This window comes from Bombina bombina, chromosome 9 (assembly GCF_027579735.1).
Source record: "Bombina bombina isolate aBomBom1 chromosome 9, aBomBom1.pri, whole genome shotgun sequence".
Classification (NCBI taxonomy): Eukaryota; Metazoa; Chordata; class Amphibia; order Anura; family Bombinatoridae; genus Bombina; species Bombina bombina.
This window is the reverse complement of record NC_069507.1, coordinates 231,591,981-231,613,367: the sequence shown is the minus strand read 5'-3', so window position 1 is coordinate 231,613,367 and position 21,387 is coordinate 231,591,981. Positions and strand designations below refer to the sequence as shown.

The following is a 21,387-nucleotide window of genomic DNA, read 5'->3' as shown; positions in this document are numbered from 1 at the left end:
CGGATTTGGTATCCTATATACGGCGTAAGCTAGAAGTTACGCGCGTATATTTCTGCCGTCGCCCGCAGTTTTTTGGGCCATAGGCAGGTATACCAAACCCGCGCAGTTTGGTATCCAATATGCAGCGTAAGGACTTACGTGGCGAAAATGGAGAAAACTTACTCCATTTTCACCTCGCCACAAAAAGCAGCCGTAAGAAGCCTTACGCTGACTATTGGAGCCCCGTAACTCCCTAAACTAGCTGCTAAAATAAACCTAACACCTAACGCATGCGCAATGTCTATCTCCCTGTCAACCGCGATCTTCTAAAATAAACCTAACACCTAACGCATGCGCAATGTCTATCTCCCTGTCAACCGCGATCTTCTAAAATAAACCTAACACCTAACGCATGCGCAATGTCTATCTCCCTGTCAACCGCGATCCCCCCCCCCCCCCCAAATCCCTAATAAAGTTATTACCCCCTAAAACGCCGCTCCCGGACCCCGCCGCCATCTACATAAACTAACCCCCTACTGTGAGCCCCTAAAACCGCCGCCATCTACCTTATCTATCCCGTAATCTGACCCCTTACACCGCCGCCACCTATATAAAAATTATTAACCCCTAATTTAATCTACCTACCCCGCCGCCAGCTATGTTATCTATATTAACCCTAAGTATATTATAGTTAATATAGTTATTACATTATATATATTAACTATATTAACCCTAATTATATTAGGGTTAATATAGTTAATATAGTTACTATAGTATTTATATTAACTATATTAACTCTATCTAACCCTAACACCCCTAACTAAATTTATATTAAATTAATCTAATTAATTTATAAACTAAAATATTCCTATTTAAATCTAAATACTTACCTATAAAATAAACCCTAAGATAGCTACAATATAATTAATAATTACATTATAGCTATGTTAGGGTTAATATTTATTTTACAGGTAAATAGTTAATTATTTTAACTAGGTATAATAGATATTAAATAGTTATTAACTATTTAATATCTACCTAGTTAAAATAATTACCCAATTACCTGTAAAATAAATCCTAACCTAAGTTACAAAGACACCTACACTATCAATAAATTTAATAAACTACTAACATCTATCTAAAAATACAATTAAATTAACTAAACTAAATTACAAAAAAAACAAACACTAAATTACAAAAAATAAAAAAAAGATTACAAGATTTTTAAGCTAATTACACCTATTCTAAGCCCCCTAATAAAATAATAAACCCCCAAAATAACAAAAATTCCCTGCCCTATTCTAAATTAAACAAATTTCAAAGCTCTTTACCTTACCAGCCCTTAAAAGGGCCTTTTGTGGGGCATGCCCCAAAGAATTCAGCTCTTTTGCATTCAACAAATACAATCACCCCCCCCCCCATTACAACCCACCACCCACATACCCCTATTCTAAACCCACCCAAACCCCCCTTAAAAAATCCTAACACTACCCCCCTGAAGATCTCCCTACCTTGTCTTCACCACACCGGGCCGAACTCCTGATCCGATCCGGGCGATGTCGTCCTCCAAGCGGCAAAGAAGAAATCTTCCTCCGGCGACGTCTTCCTCCAAGCGGCAGCAAAGTCTTCATTCTTCCGGCGGCATCTTCAATCTTCTTTCTTCGCTCCGCCGCCGCGGAGCATCCATCCCGGCCGACTGCTAAACTTGGAATGAGGTACCTTTAAATGACGTCATCCAAGATGGCGTCCGCCGAATTCCGATTGGCTGATAGGATTCTATCAGCCAATCGGAATTAAGTTAAAAAAATCTGATTGGCTGATTGAATCAGCCAATCAGATTCAAGTTCAATCCGATTGGCTGATCCAATCAGCCAATCAGATTGAGCTCGCATTCTATTGGCTGTTCCGATCAGCCAATAGAATGCGAGCTCAATCTGATTGGCTGATTGGATCAGCCAATCGGATTGAACTTGAATCTGATTGGCTGATTCAATCAGCCAATCAGATTTTTTTAACTTAATTCCGATTGGCTGATAGAATCCTATCAGCCAATCGGAATTCGGCGGACGCCATCTTGGATGACGTCATTTAAAGGTACCTCATTCCAAGTTTAGCAGTCGGCCGGGATGGATGCTCCGCAGCGGCGGAGCGAAGAAAGAAGATTGAAGATGCCGCCGGAAGAATGAAGACTTTGCTGCCGCTTGGAGGAAGACGTCGCCGGAGGAAGATTTCTTCTTTGCCGCTTGGAGGACGACATCGCCCGGATCGGATCAGGAGTTCGGCCCGGTGTGGTGAAGACAAGGTAGGGAGATCTTCAGGGGGGTAGTGTTAGGATTTTTTAAGGGGGGTTTGGGTGGGTTTAGAATAGGGGTATGTGGGTGGTGGGTTGTAATGGGGGGGGGGTGATTGTATTTGTTGAATGCAAAAGAGCTGAATTCTTTGGGGCATGCCCCACAAAAGGCCCTTTTAAGGGCTGGTAAGGTAAAGAGCTTTGAAATTTGTTTAATTTAGAATAGGGCAGGGAATTTTTGTTATTTTGGGGGTTTATTATTTTATTAGGGGGCTTAGAATAGGTGTAATTAGCTTAAAAATCTTGTAATCTTTTTTTTATTTTTTGTAATTTAGTGTTTGTTTTTTTTTGTAATTTAGTTTAGTTAATTTAATTGTATTTTTAGATAGATGTTAGTAGTTTATTAAATTTATTGATAGTGTAGGTGTCTTTGTAACTTAGGTTAGGATTTATTTTACAGGTAATTGGGTAATTATTTTAACTAGGTAGATATTAAATAGTTAATAAATATTTAATAGCTATTATACCTAGTTAAAATAATTAACTATTTACCTGTAAAATAAATATTAACCCTAACATAGCTATAATGTAATTATTAATTATATTGTAGCTATCTTAGGGTTTATTTTATAGGTAAGTATTTAGATTTAAATAGGAATATTTTAGTTTATAAATTAATTAGATTAATTTAATATAAATTTAGTTAGGGGTGTTAGGGTTAGATAGAGTTAATATAGTTAATATAAATACTATAGTAACTATATTAACTATATTAACCCTAATATAATTAGGGTTAATATAGTTAATATATATAATGTAATACCTATATTAACTATAATATACTTAGGGTTAATATAGATAATATAGCTGGCGGCAGGGTAGGTAGATTAAATTAGGGGTTAATCATTTTAATAGAGATGGCGGCGGTGTAAGGGGCTTACATTAGGGGTTAATAATTGTAATATAGATGGCGGCGGTGTTAGGGGCTCACTTTAGGGGGTTATAGATATAATATAGCTGGCGGCGGGGTACAGGAGCGGCGGTTTAGGGGTTAATAATTTTATTAGGTTGCGGCGGGGTAAAGGAGCGGCGGTTTAGGGGTTAATAGCATTTTTATTGTTAGGCTAGTGAGGGGGGATAGCGGATAGAGGGTTAGACAGTGCGGGCTATGTTAGGGAGGCGTGTTAAACAGTGCGGGCTATGTTAGGGAGGCGTGTTAGACAGTGCGGGCTATGTTAGGGAGGCGTGTTAGACAGTGCGGGTGTTTTAGACTTTAGTCAGGTTTTATAGGCGCCGGCAGATTCTAACGTGGCGCAAGTCACTGGCGACGCCAGAAATTTGTACTTACGCAGATTTCTGGACATCGCTGGTTTGTGAGACTTACGGCACGTTAGCATCTGACGGCGACCTATATGGGATAGCTCGAGTTGCGAGCTGAAACTGCGGGCGACGCCGGTTCCCTCGCTTGCGCCGCAAACTGCGATCGATATCGGATCGCGCCCCAAAACGCAAGTCAGTGAAGAAATTAATTTTTATAGAAACCCACCTCACATGTCTAATTTGAAAGATAAAAGAATGACTTACTTAAATATAGCAGCAACTATTATAATATACTAAATGAAAGAACTTGGTTGTTTAAACCTCACTTTAGTGAATGACTTCAAATAAAGCAAGTTTATAGACATCTACAGTTGTAGAAATAGAATATAACACTGCTTGTGACGTGTAGTATTTTTATATTACATTTCTTATGATAATAATATGTAATAAAATGAGAATGACATTCAGAGCAGCGGTTTTAATTGAGGCATAAAGTGTAAAATGACTTGTCTATTTTTTCTCAAATTCCCAAAATGTTATTTTTGTTTCCAGTTTTTCAAGCGAGCAAAATTAAATCTTCCTCTTTGCATAATAATGATTTTCCCATAAAATAATCTTAAGGGATAAATTAAACTAACTATTATGCTTTGCTCATTTTAATACACAAACACATTTTCTACTTGAGCCTATACCATATATTAATGGGACATGAAGCACATTTTTTCTTCTTTCGTGATTCAGATAGAATATACAATTTTTTCTACAACTTTCCAATTTACTTCCATTATAAATTTTGCTTCATTCTCTTGGCATCCTTTGTTGAAGAAGCAACAATGAACTACTGGAAGAATGTTGAGCACATCAGGTGAGCAAATGATAAGAAGCATATAGGTCACCAATCAGCAGTCAGGTCTCAATAATGCATTGCTGCTTCTGAGCCTACCTTGCTTTTCAGGAAAGGATACCAAGAGAACAGAAGAGAACAGAATAGAACAGAATAGAAGTAAATTGGAAAGTTGTTTAAGATTGCATTCTCTAGCTGAATCCTGGAAGACAAATGTTCTGATTCATGTCTCTTTAGTAAGACATATCAGTGATTTTTAAGACTCCTGCTCAAAAGTAGCTGTTATCAGAGCCGTGAGTATCCTTTGGCCTTTCATGGACAATGAAATGTTTCCACTAAGCAATGTGTATAACTGTTCTTTTGTGAAACTACAGGATAAGCAATGTGTATAACTGTTCTTTTGTGTAACTCCAGGATAAGCAATGTGTATAACTGTTCTTTTGTGTAACTACAGGATAAGCAATGTGTATAACTGTTCTTTTGTGTAACTCCAGGATAAGCAATGTGTATAACTGTTCTTTTGTGTAACTACAGGATAAGCAATGTGTATAACTGTTCTTTTGTGTAACTACAGGATAAGCAATGTGTATAACTGTTCTTTTGTGTAACTACAGGATAAGCAATGTGTATAACTGTTCTTTTGTGTAACTACAGGATAAGCAATGTGTATAACTGTTCTTTTGTGTAACTACAGGATAAGCAATGTGTATAACTGTTCTTTTGTGTAACTACAGGATAAGCAATGTGTATAACTGTTCTTTTGTGTAACTACAGTATAAGTAATGTGTATAACTGTTCTTTTGTGTAACTACAGGATGTGCAATGGGTCTCTGTATAAATGATTTAGAGTTGATTAAGTTATAGGGACACTGATATCATTTTTCTATATGCATAGCATATATCAGCAGTTAAAATAAAACTAAGTACCTCTTGAGCTTTGTGAAAAAAATCATGACTGTCCCATGCTTCCTATGGGGAACAAAAGAAAATTCAGCACTGCAATTTTTTTGCAGATTTTTGCCTTTTTTACACAATTTTTACACAAAAGCAAAAAGTGTTTAATGTCCCTTTAAGCACTACCTTTCAAAAGATTTGCATACAAAATGTTATAATTATATAATCTTAACTGAGTTTTGTTTGCATTTTTTAATATTTTTTTTTTGCAGTTCAGGGTCATTTTCTTTAGAAAACCCTATTGTGTATTCTTTATCTTATCTTAGGGGAAGGTATAAAAAGCTACTTTATTGTAGTTTTAGGTTTCTGAAGTTGGAAACAAATCATAATTCAGTTAAAGAAAAAGGGGGAAAAACAAATAAAGTATATTACAAAGCTTTTCTGTTAGATAGGAATACCATGGCTTTGTTTTGGGCTTTCCAATATTTTTGGAACTTAGCAATGCTGCAAGTGATTTGACAGTTTTTCCTTGCTCTTGTGTTATTTTTGTTTGTTTTTTAGAGGGATATAAGGAAAGTTTCTAGAGTGCTTTTGTTTGGTGCATATAACTACTGTGTATGTAATTACTGATTACACTGCAGAATCACTTCACAGTAAAAAAGACGAATAAAAACATTGAACAGGTAGTAGACAAAGAAAATCTCAGTCAATACAATAAACTACAAAAAAAAGGTGGTCACAATTTGAAGAGCATCCTACCAGCGTTTACAAAAATATGAAGAGAATAATATAATATCTACACTTGGAATCTCTCATTGTAACTTTAAGGTTCATTTAAATTTGAGAAAGAAATTGTAAAAATAATATAAATAATACTTAAAGAGTATCTTTTTTTTGTAGGTACATAGTTCAAAAAGTAAATCAATAAAGTTTATCAACTAACAAATGTACATATTTCTCTTGAAAACACATGGCATGCCCAGAAGCTTTTTGGGGTCAGAACGTAGCACTGCAGCAGGTAATTACACAGCCCCCTAAATACCTCAAAAAGCATTTGGTTTTCCTTTGTAATATTCCCGAATAGTTTTGTTTTTCAGCTTTTGGAACTTGAATTTCAGATGAACAAGAGAGGGTAGGAAAGTGAATAATATTAATCATATACATATATTTTTTTGTACAAGTCCATGAGCAGAAGTTGGCTATACTTTTAGAGCAGTGCGCATGGGTACGAGAAGTGAGTGTAATATCGCCATTATGAAAAGCGTTGTGCAGAGGCTGGAGGCACTTCCAGAAGAACTGTGGTTTGAGATGTGGTTACTTGAGGGTCTGCCCACAATGTTGTCTCGTCCAAGTGACTGCTAAAAGAGATCAAGAAAACAAAATTTCAAACAAATAAGCTCCTAGCTATAAAAATGATGACATTTCTTGGATTCAAGAGGAGTTATTTAATTGGTCAGCCCTGGATTCTTTTTCAAAGAAATCTTCTATTTCAAAACGATCCTAATACTTAATCCCTTCTTTAAATTTTACTAACCTTTGATATATATTTCTTGCCCTACTCTACTTTATCTGTCTACTTTGTTTCCCTCAATAAACACAATTCTTTAGGTTGCAACACAAAACCTTCCTGTAAAATATATTTTTATACTAATTATCATAGTAGATTTATAGAATAGAACAGTGTTTTTATATATGAAAGCTGAATGTATTTAAAAAGCTTTTTATCAGTCAGTTATCTCAAGGTTTTCATAAGGTTTGTACAAGCTTTGAATTTTAAAACCTTTGCAAAAAACTGATGCATGGTGCTTTGTACAGGAAATTTACTGCATTGAAATTGTGGCCAGTAAGAACTAAGAGGTTGGTCTTTCTCCTCTACTAAGAAAATGTGACATATGAAAAAGAAAATGCAAAAAATGAATCTTCATATATTACAACAGCAAAAAAAAACTTACCCCAGCAATACAAAGTTGCGTGTTGAGAGTACCATTTGAGTTCAGCTTCTGTTCCTAAAAAATAAAATTCACTAATTGAGATTTCTTAGACTTTTGATTATAAAAACGACATATGTCTCAAAAAATAGTCGTCACTCAACAAATACACTTTTTTTTTTTAATGACTCGTTCCTTAGGAGATATACAAAGCATTAGCTGTAAAGGATTTTCATTCTAGCTAGTGAAATTAATTACATAGCAGGACACGAATAATAAGCTAGCATGATTAGTTATATTAATTAGCTGGAACAGTCTGTTGACAGCTCATTATATATATTCACTAATAATAATGATATTGTAGTAACTTCCTTGTTCTTTCTTTTCATGTATTTTATATTGAAATTACAAAAAAAAAAAACATAGAAAAAGCAATACATTAGCAACACTGCTTTCAGATAAATTAATAAAATATTTTGCATATGGTACATAGAGTAAAAAGAAGCCTATTAGTGACTTGCTGGTCAGAATTGAAGAATTGTAAACTAGAAGGTAAAAATACATAAAGAAAATGCCAAAATAGTAATGAAAAATGGAAAACGCTGCAACTTGAATGTGGAAGATCCCTATGAGAGAGGGGTTTTAAAAAAGGGATATAGAGAAGAGGGAAAGGAAGTGTGAGGGTATATTTTGCATTAGTGGTTGTGTGATACAGCACTTTATCCGAATTGATATTGCTATTAATGTATCTGCAATATTGAGACAGCTCATTTAAAGGATAGTAAAAAATAAAGAATCATTTTATCCATGTCATATCTCTGTGTACAGACGGAAGATAGGTTATCTCAAAGTCTCCTCAGTAACACATCATATTGCAGAAGGGGTTTAAAGGGGGAGACTACTTGAAAATTGTTACTGTTTAAAAAAAATTGATAATCCCTTTATTAGTCATTCCCTAGTTTTGCATAACCAAAACTGTTATATTAATATGCTTGTAACCTCTGTGATTACCTCCTTGTATCTAAGCCTCTGCAGGCTGCCGCCTTATCTCAGTTCTTTTGATATACTTGCATATTAGCCAATCAGTGCTGACTCATGCAGAACTCCAAGGGAGTGAGCCCAATGTTATCTATATGGCACTAGCACTGTCTAACAGTGAAAGCTGTCAAAATGCACTGAGATAGGAGGTGGCATCAACGACTAAGAAATCAGTTTGACACTGCCTAGGTTTAGCTTTCAACAAAGAATATCAAGCGAACAAAGCAAATTTTATGATAAAACTAAATTGGAATGTTGTTTAAAATTGCATGCTCTGTCTGAATCATGAAAGAAAATTTGGGGTTTTCTATCCCTTTAAGCATCCAATCTAGATGCTTCTCATTGGGCTAGCAAGGAAATATGAACTTGCTATGTGCAGGCACGTCACTTCGTTTTCCTCCTCAATTTAAATAAATTTACTCGGATTGTCTGTTTTGTTTATTTTCATTATTTTATTTCCCATCGTGTATATACAAGTAGGAAGAAGATCAGAATTGTAACTGTTCACCCATCAATTGCTATGTTAAGTTGATCATATATTTATATTAAAAAAAGACAAAATCGAGTACAGGGCGGCGGGCGCCCCAATGGTGTGATATCTTCACGGTAGAAGTAAATTGTGTAACAAAAAGAAACATACTCACAATTTAGATAGCACTATATGAGTTTCTTGGATTTATTGTTTCATTAGGCTCCTCACCTGATGAAACAATAAATACGAGAAACGCGTTGTGCGACTTTTTGTTGTATTGATTTTACTGGTTTTATTAAATATACCTGTTTTTATCATTATATATCATTCTTAGCCGCATTTTCTGAGCCACTAATTTCCAAGCATTGATTTGTTTTGGGCTACCTACACTTTACCTGTCTCTGTTTGTATGTTTCTTTTTGTTACACAATTTACTTCTATCGTGAAGATATCACATTGGGGCTCCCTGTTCTCGTTATTGTATTCTCAGTCTCTGATCTCGTTTGTACAGTATTTTTTATGGAAGAGGAAGCTGCCTGATTTACAAACAACACGCCATAAGTGCACACATCATTTTGGCGTACTTCAAGTGACTTTCTAGTTTTAAAGACTGCCTTCTGAGTAATCACATTGGTGTTTATGCACAACTTTATATATTTTTTTCTTTATATGTTTATGTTTGGTGCTTTTATTTCCTTTTGTTTGTTTATAATAAAAAAATCTAGTTATACATCATTAAATGCTATCTTTCCCACGTCTGCATCAGGAATATAGGAGAATTTATGATATCAAAGAGATGACAAACACAATGACTACGCATTTCTTTGTACAATCTTATATTTGTTTATTCATCATTAAATACCAGACACAAAACAATGCAGTTCATGCTTTTACTCTCAAAATCCATATTTAACCCTTTCACTACTAAAGATATATATATTTTTTAAAGTGAGTTGTCAATATTCATAATGCAAATCCCAAACGACAGAGTTATATTGGCCTCATTATGTCATTTTTTATTGATAGCCTGACATACTAATCATACAATACCAAACAGGTAATCAATACACGTTTCAGTTTGTTGAGTCAAGAGGACATAAATAAATTAAATTGTGTGCTAAGAAAGTCTACATGAATGATATATCATCTACATCATTGATAGGTAACCAATTTGCTCTAACGGCCAGGGCCATGTGTATTGGAATGGAGTTTGCATTGTGTTTGTGTTATTTTTAACTAAAAGGTTTAGTTAAAAATAAATAGTGCATACAGCTATGTCTAAGGGTTACATATGTCTGCTAATTCATTTCAGTCTATCTGCAGCCACTGATACTCACAATGCTCGAAAGTACAAACTAGGGTTGCACCGATATCATTTTTTTAAGACCGAGTACAAGTACCGATACTTGTTTTCAAATACTCGCCGATACCAATTACCGATACTTTTATGTCATGTGACAGTTTACCAAGCACAATAGAGACTGATTATTTAAGATTCCTTCTTATGAAGGACTGTAGCTCAAAAGACATTATGAAATAATAAAACAGGTTTTATTTGTCACAAAGTTAACAGAACATGTTTAGAAATAAAAATATTACAATAAAATATATTAACAACAACAATAAATAACAAATATAAAATTGCAACCAACCAAAAGTGCCATACAGTAAAAAATAGAACAGAATACTGTTTGATCATGGCGAACAACACTATGGGCTAGATTACATTTGACTGGTAAGCTTTACCAACGCTCTCATTACACGTCCTACTCCACTAAAGGCTATGGAGTTGGAAATGTGAACAGAGCATTGGTAAAGCTTACCAATCAAATGTAATCTAAATCAAGTCCTTTAATTGCAGGATGAGTGTTCAATGGGATTAACTTAATTCTTCCTATGAGTACTCTTCCTGCAATTATATAAGCTAAGATGTTCCTCAGAGTACAGTATGTTTTGAACATAATTGTGCAAGATGAGAACTAGCAGTATAAAAGGCAATCTAGCAATTAGAATAATTTTTCAAAAGTAAGTGGCAAGTTCTTTTTAAGGAACAGAACAGAAGCCTCTCAGCATGTTCAGTTATATGTCTGTTTTTGCTATCAGTAAGGAGGTTCAACTTTCCACACTACTGCATGGGGCAGAAAGATATTTTTGGGCCATTTTAGCCAGAGCTGGAAATCTCAGTTTATTAACTGCCCAGTACTTCAGGGGTTTGTCTGAACGCAGTACAGTGATCTCTCCTACAATAATACAAATAAGAGCAATTTGTATTGGCAGAACAGTAGTAAACAATGTTTAGTTTAGTCTCCACTCCAGATTTAAATGAAATGGGAACATGCAGTTTGAAAAAAACACCACAAGATAGCATATGGGTAGTAAGTGGAGGTATCGGTTTAAGTATCGGTGCATTTGCACGAGTACAAGTACTCATGCAAGTACTTGGTATCGGTACCGATACCGATACTAGTATCGGTATCGGTGCAACCCTAGTACAAACCATCAATTCTTTTGAAATCTCTAACTATACCTTCAGCATATTCTTTTAGGGCACTTCCTCTGAGACGTACCTCTTACTGTAGTAGTTCCACAAGGTTCAGTTCAAGTACTATACTCTTTCCATTCAACATATCATCCCAAAATGTTCCCAATGAGGGGCATCCTACTCATCAAATATTCTCCTTTATTACTGATGAGGTTAAAGGGCCATTATACACTCATTTTTTCTTTGCATAAATGTTTTGTAGATTATCTATTTATAAAGCCCATAAAGTTTTTTTTTTTAAATGTATAATTTTGCTTATTTTTAAAGAACATTGCTCTGATTTTCAGACTCCTAACCAAGCCCCAAAGTTGTATGTGAATACCGTCAGCTACCTTCTCCAGCTTGCTCCTGTTTGTGTAAAGGGTCTTTTCATATGCAAAAGAAGGGGGAGGGGGGGAGTGCCTTATTTCCACTTGCAGTGGGCTTTCCAACTGCCTTTTCAACAGAGCTAAACTGAAAGCTTCTAAGTAAGTTTTTAAACCATTTTATACTGGATTTTTATATCGGTATCTGTGCATCTTATTCTTTATAGTAGTGTCTATTACATGCAGTTATATGAAAATGAGTGTATACTGTCCCTTTAATGATGTACACCTGAGTTTTTATTTATTTAAAACCAAGGTCAACTCACCAGAGTAACTGTTCTGATAACAGTTGTTATTCAGCTTCTTATCCTGCTTTCATGTGAATGGTGTAAAATACAAAACAAACAATCAGCCAATCAGCATCATTTGTGCTAAGTTCATACTTTGCTTTACTGTATTTTTGTGGGATTTTATCATGATCACAAGAGATTTTGGAGTTAACTTTCTGAACTGGTGTGATATGTTCTTGCCAGGGTTTTACACATATGTTGCATTACTTTCAAATCATTTTAATCATGCCTTTTGGGTTTCAACATAAGTTGCATTCAAATGACATTAAAATCAACCACTCTGCCCCAAAACTATCCTCTTCCTTGCTCCTTTGTGTCAACAAGTGTCAATCCAGAATTTCATCCTGGATGTCCATTCATTGGGCCTCACTGTCGGCATTTAACATTGCACAATCATTTCTAGTGAAATGCTTGTGCAATGCTTCCCTCTGCTCACTGGCGGCCAATTGGCCTCTAGCAAGGGCCGTCAATCATCCCGATGATATCGGATCTGAATGATTTCAGCCGTCTTGCAAATGCTGCTTCTTAACTTCCATTTCAGGCAGACCTGAAACTATGGGGCTCCAAAGCAACGTCCAACACTTAATAAATGGACCCCATTATCTGAAGTTAAACTTCTCAAAAACTGAGCTCCTTCCACCCAAAAGAACAAGGAGACAGCCAGTGGACACTAAAGAATGCCAGGGAAGATGGTGGGAATTAGTTAGTTGAGCACAGAAATATCAAAGTAAAGGAGTGGAGAGTCAGCTAAGGAAAATTTAAAGAATCATTTAAAGAAAGAATCAACAGCGAACTATGAGAAATGTTCAAACCTTGGCAAATAACAGGATACATTTGTTAGCAATAAAGAGCCTTCAACCTATTTGTTCTTCAAGGGGCTGCAATTGCAAAATACAATTCCTGCAGTAAAAAAAATCCCTTTATGGCTTACTTGCCAATTATTGTGTCTATTTCTCACATGAGCTAGCACAAGTCACAAAAGATATAAGTCAAAAACCCCTTAGCTTGTTCAGTTCTTGTGGCTGATATGAATGACCAATTAGATCTGACACAATAGAGAGTCTGACTTTGTATACGCTCTCTACGGCAACCCTTCTGGGCTGGGGCCTAGGCATAATAGTTAACCTGCTATCCCTCATTTTTATATACAATTAAACAACCCTGATAAAGATGCAGTTGTGAGATCATAACTTGGACATTGATGAGATGCCTTCAGTTATATAGATGTAAAGTCTGCAGATTTGATTCCATCTGCTCAAATTTTACAGCATCAGCCATCCAACTCTAACCATGTTTGCAATACCCCTCTGGCAGAGTGATACAGACAGAAAACAACTTTGCAATATTTCAACTGCTTACAATTTAATGACCAAAATGGTTAAGTAGTATAGATGAAGAGTAGTAATTTTGTGTTCCAATTATTACAATGTATGGTAAGATTGTTGATGTCTTCACTTATTATGACAGCTGTTGGTTCCCTAAGCATTAAATGGGCCAGGAAAATAAAATTATTACATACATAGCAGCTGAAAAATCTGTGTTTGTTACATTTTGCTTAAAGTGTTCTGTATAACAAATGTCTTACACTACAAAATACATTTAAATATAATCTGTTTAACAAGAATCTAAAGTGATCATCAGAAAACTTGCAGACTGATTTGCACATTCGCACTTTTTCTATCACATTTCACCAGTTTTGACAGAACTCAATAATGTTAATTCATTTTTGTTTTATTTAGTGAGAAATTATTTTGATGTCTAAAATTTTACAAATCTAAAATAATTAAAAGGACAGTAAACTCAAAATGAAACTTAAAGGGCCATAATACCCAAATGTTTAAACACTTGAAAGTGATGCAGCATAGCTGTAAAAAGCTGATTAGAAAATATCTCCTGAACATCTCTAAGTAAAAAAGAAAGATATTTTACCTCAAAAGTTCCTCAGTAGCCATCTCCCATTGTAAAGGATTTCTAAGCAGCATATTAGTGTGTCTGTCCCGAGACAACTGAAAGGATGAGCATCGTGCACTCTCATATTATTTCACCAATCAGGTAAAGGAAGCTTACTATGAAATCTCATGAGAGTTAAGTTAAATCTCATGAGATCACAGTAAGAGTTCATGACCTCAGCACTGCTGATGCTGATTGGCTGCTGTTCATTTCTTCATTTTTTTAAATTGTTTTACCTGCAGCTGGGAGCAGCTGAGTATAACTTTTTACACTGAACTTACTCTGCTGAGCTGAGGAGATTGTGAGGTAAAATATCTTCCTTTTTTACATAGAAATGCTCAGGTGATATTTTCCTGTCAGCTTTTTACAGTTATACTGCATCCGTTTCAAGTGATTTAGCATATGAGTATTATGTCCCTTTAAATAAATTGGACAGAGCATTCATTAAATAAAATTACTTTTTCTTAGTTCTCTTGGTATTCTTTGTTTAGGAATAAGTCTAGGTAATCTCAGGACTCAGGAGCGTAAGTGTGTCTTTACCATCTGGCAGCAGTGTTAGCAACAATGTATATAGCAATATTATACATTGTTGCAAACAATGCTGACAAGGACCGATTAAGACATGTGCATACTCCTAAGCTCCTATCAGCATTGCTAGGTTTTCTCTTCAACAAAGGATACTTAGGGGCATATTTATCAAGCTCCGAATGGAGCTTGATGCCCCGTGTTTCTGCAGGCTCGCCAGAAACAGCAGTTATGAAGCAGCATCAACCTGATCGAGTACGATCGGGTTGATTGACACCCCCCTGCTGGCGGCCTATTGGCCGCGAGTCTGCAGGGGGCAGCGTTGCACCAGCAGCTCTTGTGAGCTGCTGGTGAAATGCTGAATACGACGAGCATATTGTTCGACGTATTCAGCGAGGTCTGTCGGACCTGATCCGCACTGTCGGATCAGGTCCAACAGACCTTGATAAATAGGGGCCCAAGAATACAAAGACAATTTGATAATAGAAGTAAATTGGATAATTGTTTAAAATTGCATGCTGTATCTGTATCATGAAAATGTTATTTTGACTTTACTTTCCTTTTGAATATATATCTCATGAAAAGTAAGAATAGTGCTCCTAATTAAGAAATATTGAGGTAAGGTCATAATTTACTATGTAGCCTTACTGGTCTCTCCTGCTTCACTAGTTTCTTTTTTTCTATCTATGGGCCTGATTCTATAATGGTCTCTGGGTGTCTGAGATTCTATAAGAACTCTCTCCAGTACTAGGGTGTTATTACTGTGAGTTCAGTGTGTTTTGTAAAGAAGTGTTCTGAAGGTGAGGAATTAATTACAATAGGACTCAGAAAAAAAAATCATATAAAACAAATACATTTAGAAATAAAAATATGCAGTCAAAAACTATGGGCTAGATTACAAGTGGAGTGCTAAATTAACGTGCGCCCGCAAACGTGCCTTTACATTGCAGTCTATGGGGAACGGTGTGTTCCCAGTAAATATATATGCATATGGTTATATACATATATATTTATGTGTTAATATGTGTATATGCCATCACTGCGCGACTTACACAATTCGCTGGTACTGAAATTCTGATGCTGTCTCTGACGGCATCAGAAAGAGGCTCCCATAGGAGCATATGGAAGCACACTCTCGTGAGCCCATGATTCCCAACAATGCAAACGTGAGATTGCGTTTGCATCGCTGGGAAGCATTGCGCTCATGAGAGCTGAAAACTTAATCAAAGCAATATTTAGCACTCCACTTCTTATCTGGCCCTAGATTGTTTAATCATATTAAAAATACAATAACAAAATCATAACAAAAATTTTGTACAAAAATTGTACTTAAAAAAAAACATTAAAATTACACAAACTAAATGACTTAAGATGCAATAAAACTAAAATGCACAATATTGTGAAATTCACAATTATAATACTAGTATAGGAACTGTCTTGTATAAACATGGTATACAAATAGTAGATTTGTATAATTCCCAAATGCATTATAAAAAGACAATGCAATAGCTCATAGCCTGAACTTAAAATGAGTAGTAGATTTTTTTCTGACAAATTTCAAAGTTCTGTCTATTACCACTCCTCCTGTATCATGTGACAGCCATCAGCCAATCACTAATGCATATACGTATATTCTGTGAAGTCTTGCACATGCTCAGCAGGTTCTGGTGACTCAAAAGTGTAAATATAAAAAGACTGTGCACATTTTGTTAATGTAAGTAAATTGGAAAGTTGTTTAAAATTTCATGCTCTATCTGAATCATAAAAGTTTAATTTTGACTTAAGTGTTCCTTTAAGAATGACATTATAGAACAGGAAAAAGTGTAGGAAGGGTGATAAAATTGATATAAGGAATGGGAGATTTGTATTATGAAAAAAGAGTTGCAATTATTTACACTGGAAAAGAGGTGTCGTAGAGGGAAAATGATTACGTTACACAAATATATATATATAGCACCCATATAGCAATTGTTAGCTGACCTGTTTATCAATAGGGCTGAAAAAAGACAAGAGGTCATCTATTGAGGCTTCAGGAACAGTAATGTCAGCTACAGCAGAAAAAAGGGTTCTTTACAGTAGGACCAATAAGGATATGGAATTCTCTTCCTAGTGATGTTGTTTTTTGTCAACTACAGAGCTGTAACAGTATTATCAGCATAGTAGTTTGTTGCTCCATGGAGAAATCTCAGGGCAACTTTGAAATCAAGAAGTTTTTTTTCCCCTTTGAAGCACAACTGTAAATCTCTTCAATTTGGGTTTTGTGCCCTCTTTTGCATCAAAAGTAGTAACAGGAACATCTAAAAGCTTGAACTCAAGATTTTTGTTGTCACCTATGTGACTGTGTAACTATGTAACTAAAGAATGGAGAGAATAAATTAGTTTTAGTGAAGAAGCTGAATAAAATAATATAGGCTCTAGTAAAGCTTCAGGGGTAACGCTGTAGAGGCTGTTTAGTAACTATATCAAACATTTGTGTAATGTTGTTAAAAAAACTGTCTTCACTTCACCAAGGGCCCAGGGATCTAAAGTTCTCCACTCTGGTGAGATTAGCTAATATGTCTGGTACTGCAAGGTCCCTTAGGTAATTTAAGAAAGTTAAATTGGTATCAGATAAGCATTGACACATGTTAGTTCACTGACAGTCTCTAAAACTAAAACGGTCTCTTTTTAAAGGGGGTTTGTTGAAACATTAATTGACAAATTACAAGAATAAAAAGTGAAAAGAAAACTTTATAGTTGATATAAAGGTTTCTAGCCTAAATTCAATCTCCTATAAAAAGCATACCCTAATAGTTTTTGCCTGTGTATGTTTGTTTTTTTCACAGAAACAGCTACAATTATTGTGCCCTCTTTTCAAACACAAAGTCCATTTATTCTCAGAACAATACTAGATAAATATATAACTTAAAGGGCAACAACTCGAGTTCCCAAGTCCTTAGAGCATAAACAGTAATTGTAACCTTTCTTCAGTCAAGAAAAGACTTTAAAATACTGTATATTTGGAGGGAAGTGAATTTATGGAGAACAGGGAACGTATAAAGTAGGGCATGTAGATTTGTGACATAAATAATGGTTACATGTACGCTTTAAGGGTAAAAATGGTCTACACTCACTCATGGATGGAAATATTCAGATATCCACACAGTCCTGCATTGTGTTTGGGTGTTCTAATTAATTTTCCATTCCAGTTTAAAAAAAAATAAGGCTTTAGCAATCAAACAGAAAACAACAGTTAAAGAGATATGGAATCAAAATTAAGGTTTAATTATGTAGATTTAGTGTTAGCCCTGGAGTGTACACTTGTCCTGAGCATTCTATATATAACATTATTACAAACATTAATGAAACAATACACCGGTGGCACTCAAAAAATGGCAACAGTGCCTTTATTACAGAGCAACGTTTCGGGGCTACTGCCCCTTTATCAAGCTAACATATATGAAGAAAAAACACACATTTATGTACATAGGAGACCAATCACAAACTCAAGGGGAGGGGTCACACACCTGTTAAGGTCTCACCTGACCTAACAAATAAGAGAATAATTCTCACATAGTCAAAATTTTAACCCCTTCAGAACCTAATGTGAAAAAAGACTCCATTTAAAAACAGATGCAGCAAGTTGCTATATAAACTATGCTATATGGCTTAATATGTGGCTACATGTAAAATATCCATAATGTATTGATCAACTAGATCAAAAAACATAAACAAAAACAAAATGGACAGGGGCCTTTAAATAAAAGGAAGTAAATCAAATTCCCTATTCCCTATTATTTATTTTAGTTATATTCAACAATATATTTTTTTGACACAGGTCCTGTGATTGTTGTTTTTTCATGTTTAAACTTTTAACTTTTTTGACAAATAAAATTTGAACTTATTTTTTAATCTATTTTTCAAGTCCTCTTTCTGGAGTAGCGGGATAACAGAGTGTGTTTACTATATATATATAGTATATATATATATATATATATATATACACACACACACATACACACATGGCATTAGACTGTCCAATGTGCCACTCTAGAGGGACATGGCTGCACCTCACTAATGAGTCCCAAAAAATTATCATTTGGGACTGACATGTTCTTCGTTTGTAGGAGGACTGCCTGGTATTTTGAGCTGGACCATCCTTTCTAGGTGTGATCAGACTGATATACTTCAGGAATGTTCTCCTCTGTGAATAGAACAATTGGGCTAAAAGAGGCATCTCTCAGTTGGTGACTCACCGACTAAGCCACAAAGCCACTGTTCGTTCCTGGTTGAGTGCTTCTCTCACTGTATAAATATGTATAAATTAGCTGTACTATGCATATGATGCATAAGTAATAAAGAGTATAATTAGGCACTTTTACAGAAGATATGGTACTTAGTACTTTCATTAAGTACCTAACTGTTAATTTTAATTATTGCATATAATTGTATTAGCTGGAAGCTGAAATACTTATGGTAAAGAGCAGTATTTCCAAAATGTAGTGTGATTTTAACAAGACTTTAAGGTGATGATTAAAGAAATGAGCTGACACTGCATTTATCAAATTTGTTAGACTCGCTCATCAAATTATTAATTTCTAAAGTTTTTATAGCATCTGTCCTGCTTCAAAATTGTGTATATTGTTTCACTTACTATAGAGCATTCTGTCTGACCTCAGTTTAGTAGCAAAAATTAGGTAAGACATTCACCTAGATTTACAACGTAAATCTCACTGAAACAAAAATAGCCTTAAAGGGACATGAGACCCAAAAATGTATTTCATGATTCAGATAGAGCATACAATTATAAACAACTTTCCCTTCTACTGCTATTATAAAAACTTTCTTTTTTGTCTGGTGTTATTTATTGTTTTTATTATTTATTGAAGGAGCAGTAATGCACAACCGGGAGCTACAGTAGTAGTTCCTGCATTGTTAGTAGATCCTGTTTGATGTGAAAGCTACTGTGTATTATGCACCTAATCTAGTTATACATATTAATTGAACCAATGCCCATTAAGGGCCTGATTACAAGTGGAGCGCAAATGTTTTGCGAGCATATTAAATTGGGCTAGTATTACGAGTTGAGTGTAAGCGCGATCGCAATTTATGCTAGAATGATTCCAAATACATGACTGAACATGGATATGTGTGTGTGTGTATATATATATATATATATATATACATGTATTTATTTATCTATTTATATGTGTATATATGTATTTACAGACATATATACTCATTTAAACACATACTGTACATACAAATGTACATATATATATTTATATATATATATGTATTTATTTATCTATTTATATGTGTATATATGTATTTATAGACATATATACTAATTTAAACACATACTGTACATACAAATGTACATATATATATATATATATATATATTTATATATATATATGTATATATATATATATATATATATATATATATATATATATATATATATATATATATAAGCATTGGAGTCCCTTGCAATTAAGTAGATGAAAACATTTGAAAGCATACTTATGTAATATTCATATTTTCATGTCGGGTTTGCTGATGAAAGGGATAACATCCCCGAAAACGTTCCATTAAAGTAAATTCAATACTTGGAAAAAAGTCCTGTGAGTGCAATCTTTCTTTTGAATATTGCATTACATCATTGCACCCAGGCAGGTGACCAGGTGATTATTGGTGGGTCAGGCTGCAGAGTGGTTACATATACACCCTCCAACCGGACATCTGCCTGGGTGCAAACATGCCAATAATAAACTTCAAAGATGATGCACTCTCAGGTCTTTGTGAAAAAAAAGCTTCAGTTTAATGAAACGTTTTCGGGGACAACCTCCCGTTCAGCAGCGTATATATATATATATATATATATATATATATATATAAAAGCATTGGAGCCCCTTGCAGTTAAGTAAATGAAAACATTTGAAAGCATATTTATGCAATATTCATATTTTCATGACGTGTTTGCGCGTATTAGAATCTGTGTTAGGGTTAGCGCAAATGAGAATATGCAATCGTGTTTGCACGGGAGTGTGCTGTTTTTTTCTGATTTTTTCCTCCATTGACTTCTATGGGGAATACGTGAACCTTCACACAATATTCTAAGTTCAGATTTTTGCTCTAGTCGGGTTACCGCTAGATCAAAAATATTTTACATTCAACTCATAATAAGAGCGCAGCCCAATGAACGCAAAAATCTTACTTCCAGTGCAATTAACGCTCAAGCCGTAGCGTTAATTAGTGCTCCACTTGTAATCATGCTGTAAGTAAGCAAAGCTCAATGAATTTTGAACATGATCTTAAGTGTTGATAATTTGTCTGATTTAGTATCATATACCTTTCTCTTTAACAGTGTCTTGAATATTTTGCAGCATTTTAAGACTTATGTCAGGTATGTCAACGTGATTTTAATCATTTAAAATGTCTTATTTTAATTATTGATGTATGGTAAGATAGTAAAATGCCCATAACAAAAGCCCTCTGAGCTCCTCCCTTTGGCAGTATAGGGCAAGATGATTTTTTTTATAAATCTGCAGGCAGTGGGCAGTTGGAACCTGAATTGGAGAGCACTGTTGCATTGATATTCTAAGCTGATTCAGAAGTTTAAGTCACTAGAATGACAGGGCTGATTTGCAGTCACATGGGATTAGCGTTTGCAAAACACCTTATATGTGATTGTTCAATAGGCAAAAAGACTATTCAAGTGTTATGTTTTCAAGTTCTTTTGACAATTGGAGCAATTCTGAAAATACTAGGATGTTGTGCTTAGATGAATGGAAGTAGGGAACAGTACACATCTATCCTATACTCTAGGGATTAAAAGCACTTTAAACTGATTCTTGCAAGGAACAAATTAAAGAGCCACAAAAACCCCTGAGATTGTTTCTTTTCAGATAATTTATATCCATCCCTAATTAGCTTCAGGAGGCAACATCAAATAAGATGACCAGGCT

General features: G+C 34.9%; 1 protein-coding gene across 3 annotated transcripts in view; it reads right to left on the bottom strand.

The window, feature by feature from the left end:
- Positions 1-3,146: 3,146 nt before the first annotated feature.
- Positions 3,147-21,387, bottom strand: part of GFRA1 (GDNF family receptor alpha 1) — a 244,736-nt gene continuing 226,495 nt past the window's right edge. For 2 of the 3 annotated variants that reach the window (XM_053692686.1, XM_053692687.1), the window contains exons 8-9: positions 7,280-7,333; positions 3,147-6,685 (exon numbers count right to left, since the gene is read on the bottom strand). In XM_053692686.1, coding sequence (XP_053548661.1) covers positions 6,527-6,685; positions 7,280-7,333 — 213 coding nt within the window. In that variant the 3' untranslated portion in view covers positions 3,147-6,526. The remainder of the gene's footprint in view (positions 6,686-7,279; positions 7,334-21,387) is intronic. The other variant, XM_053692688.1, reaches the window with a different exon arrangement.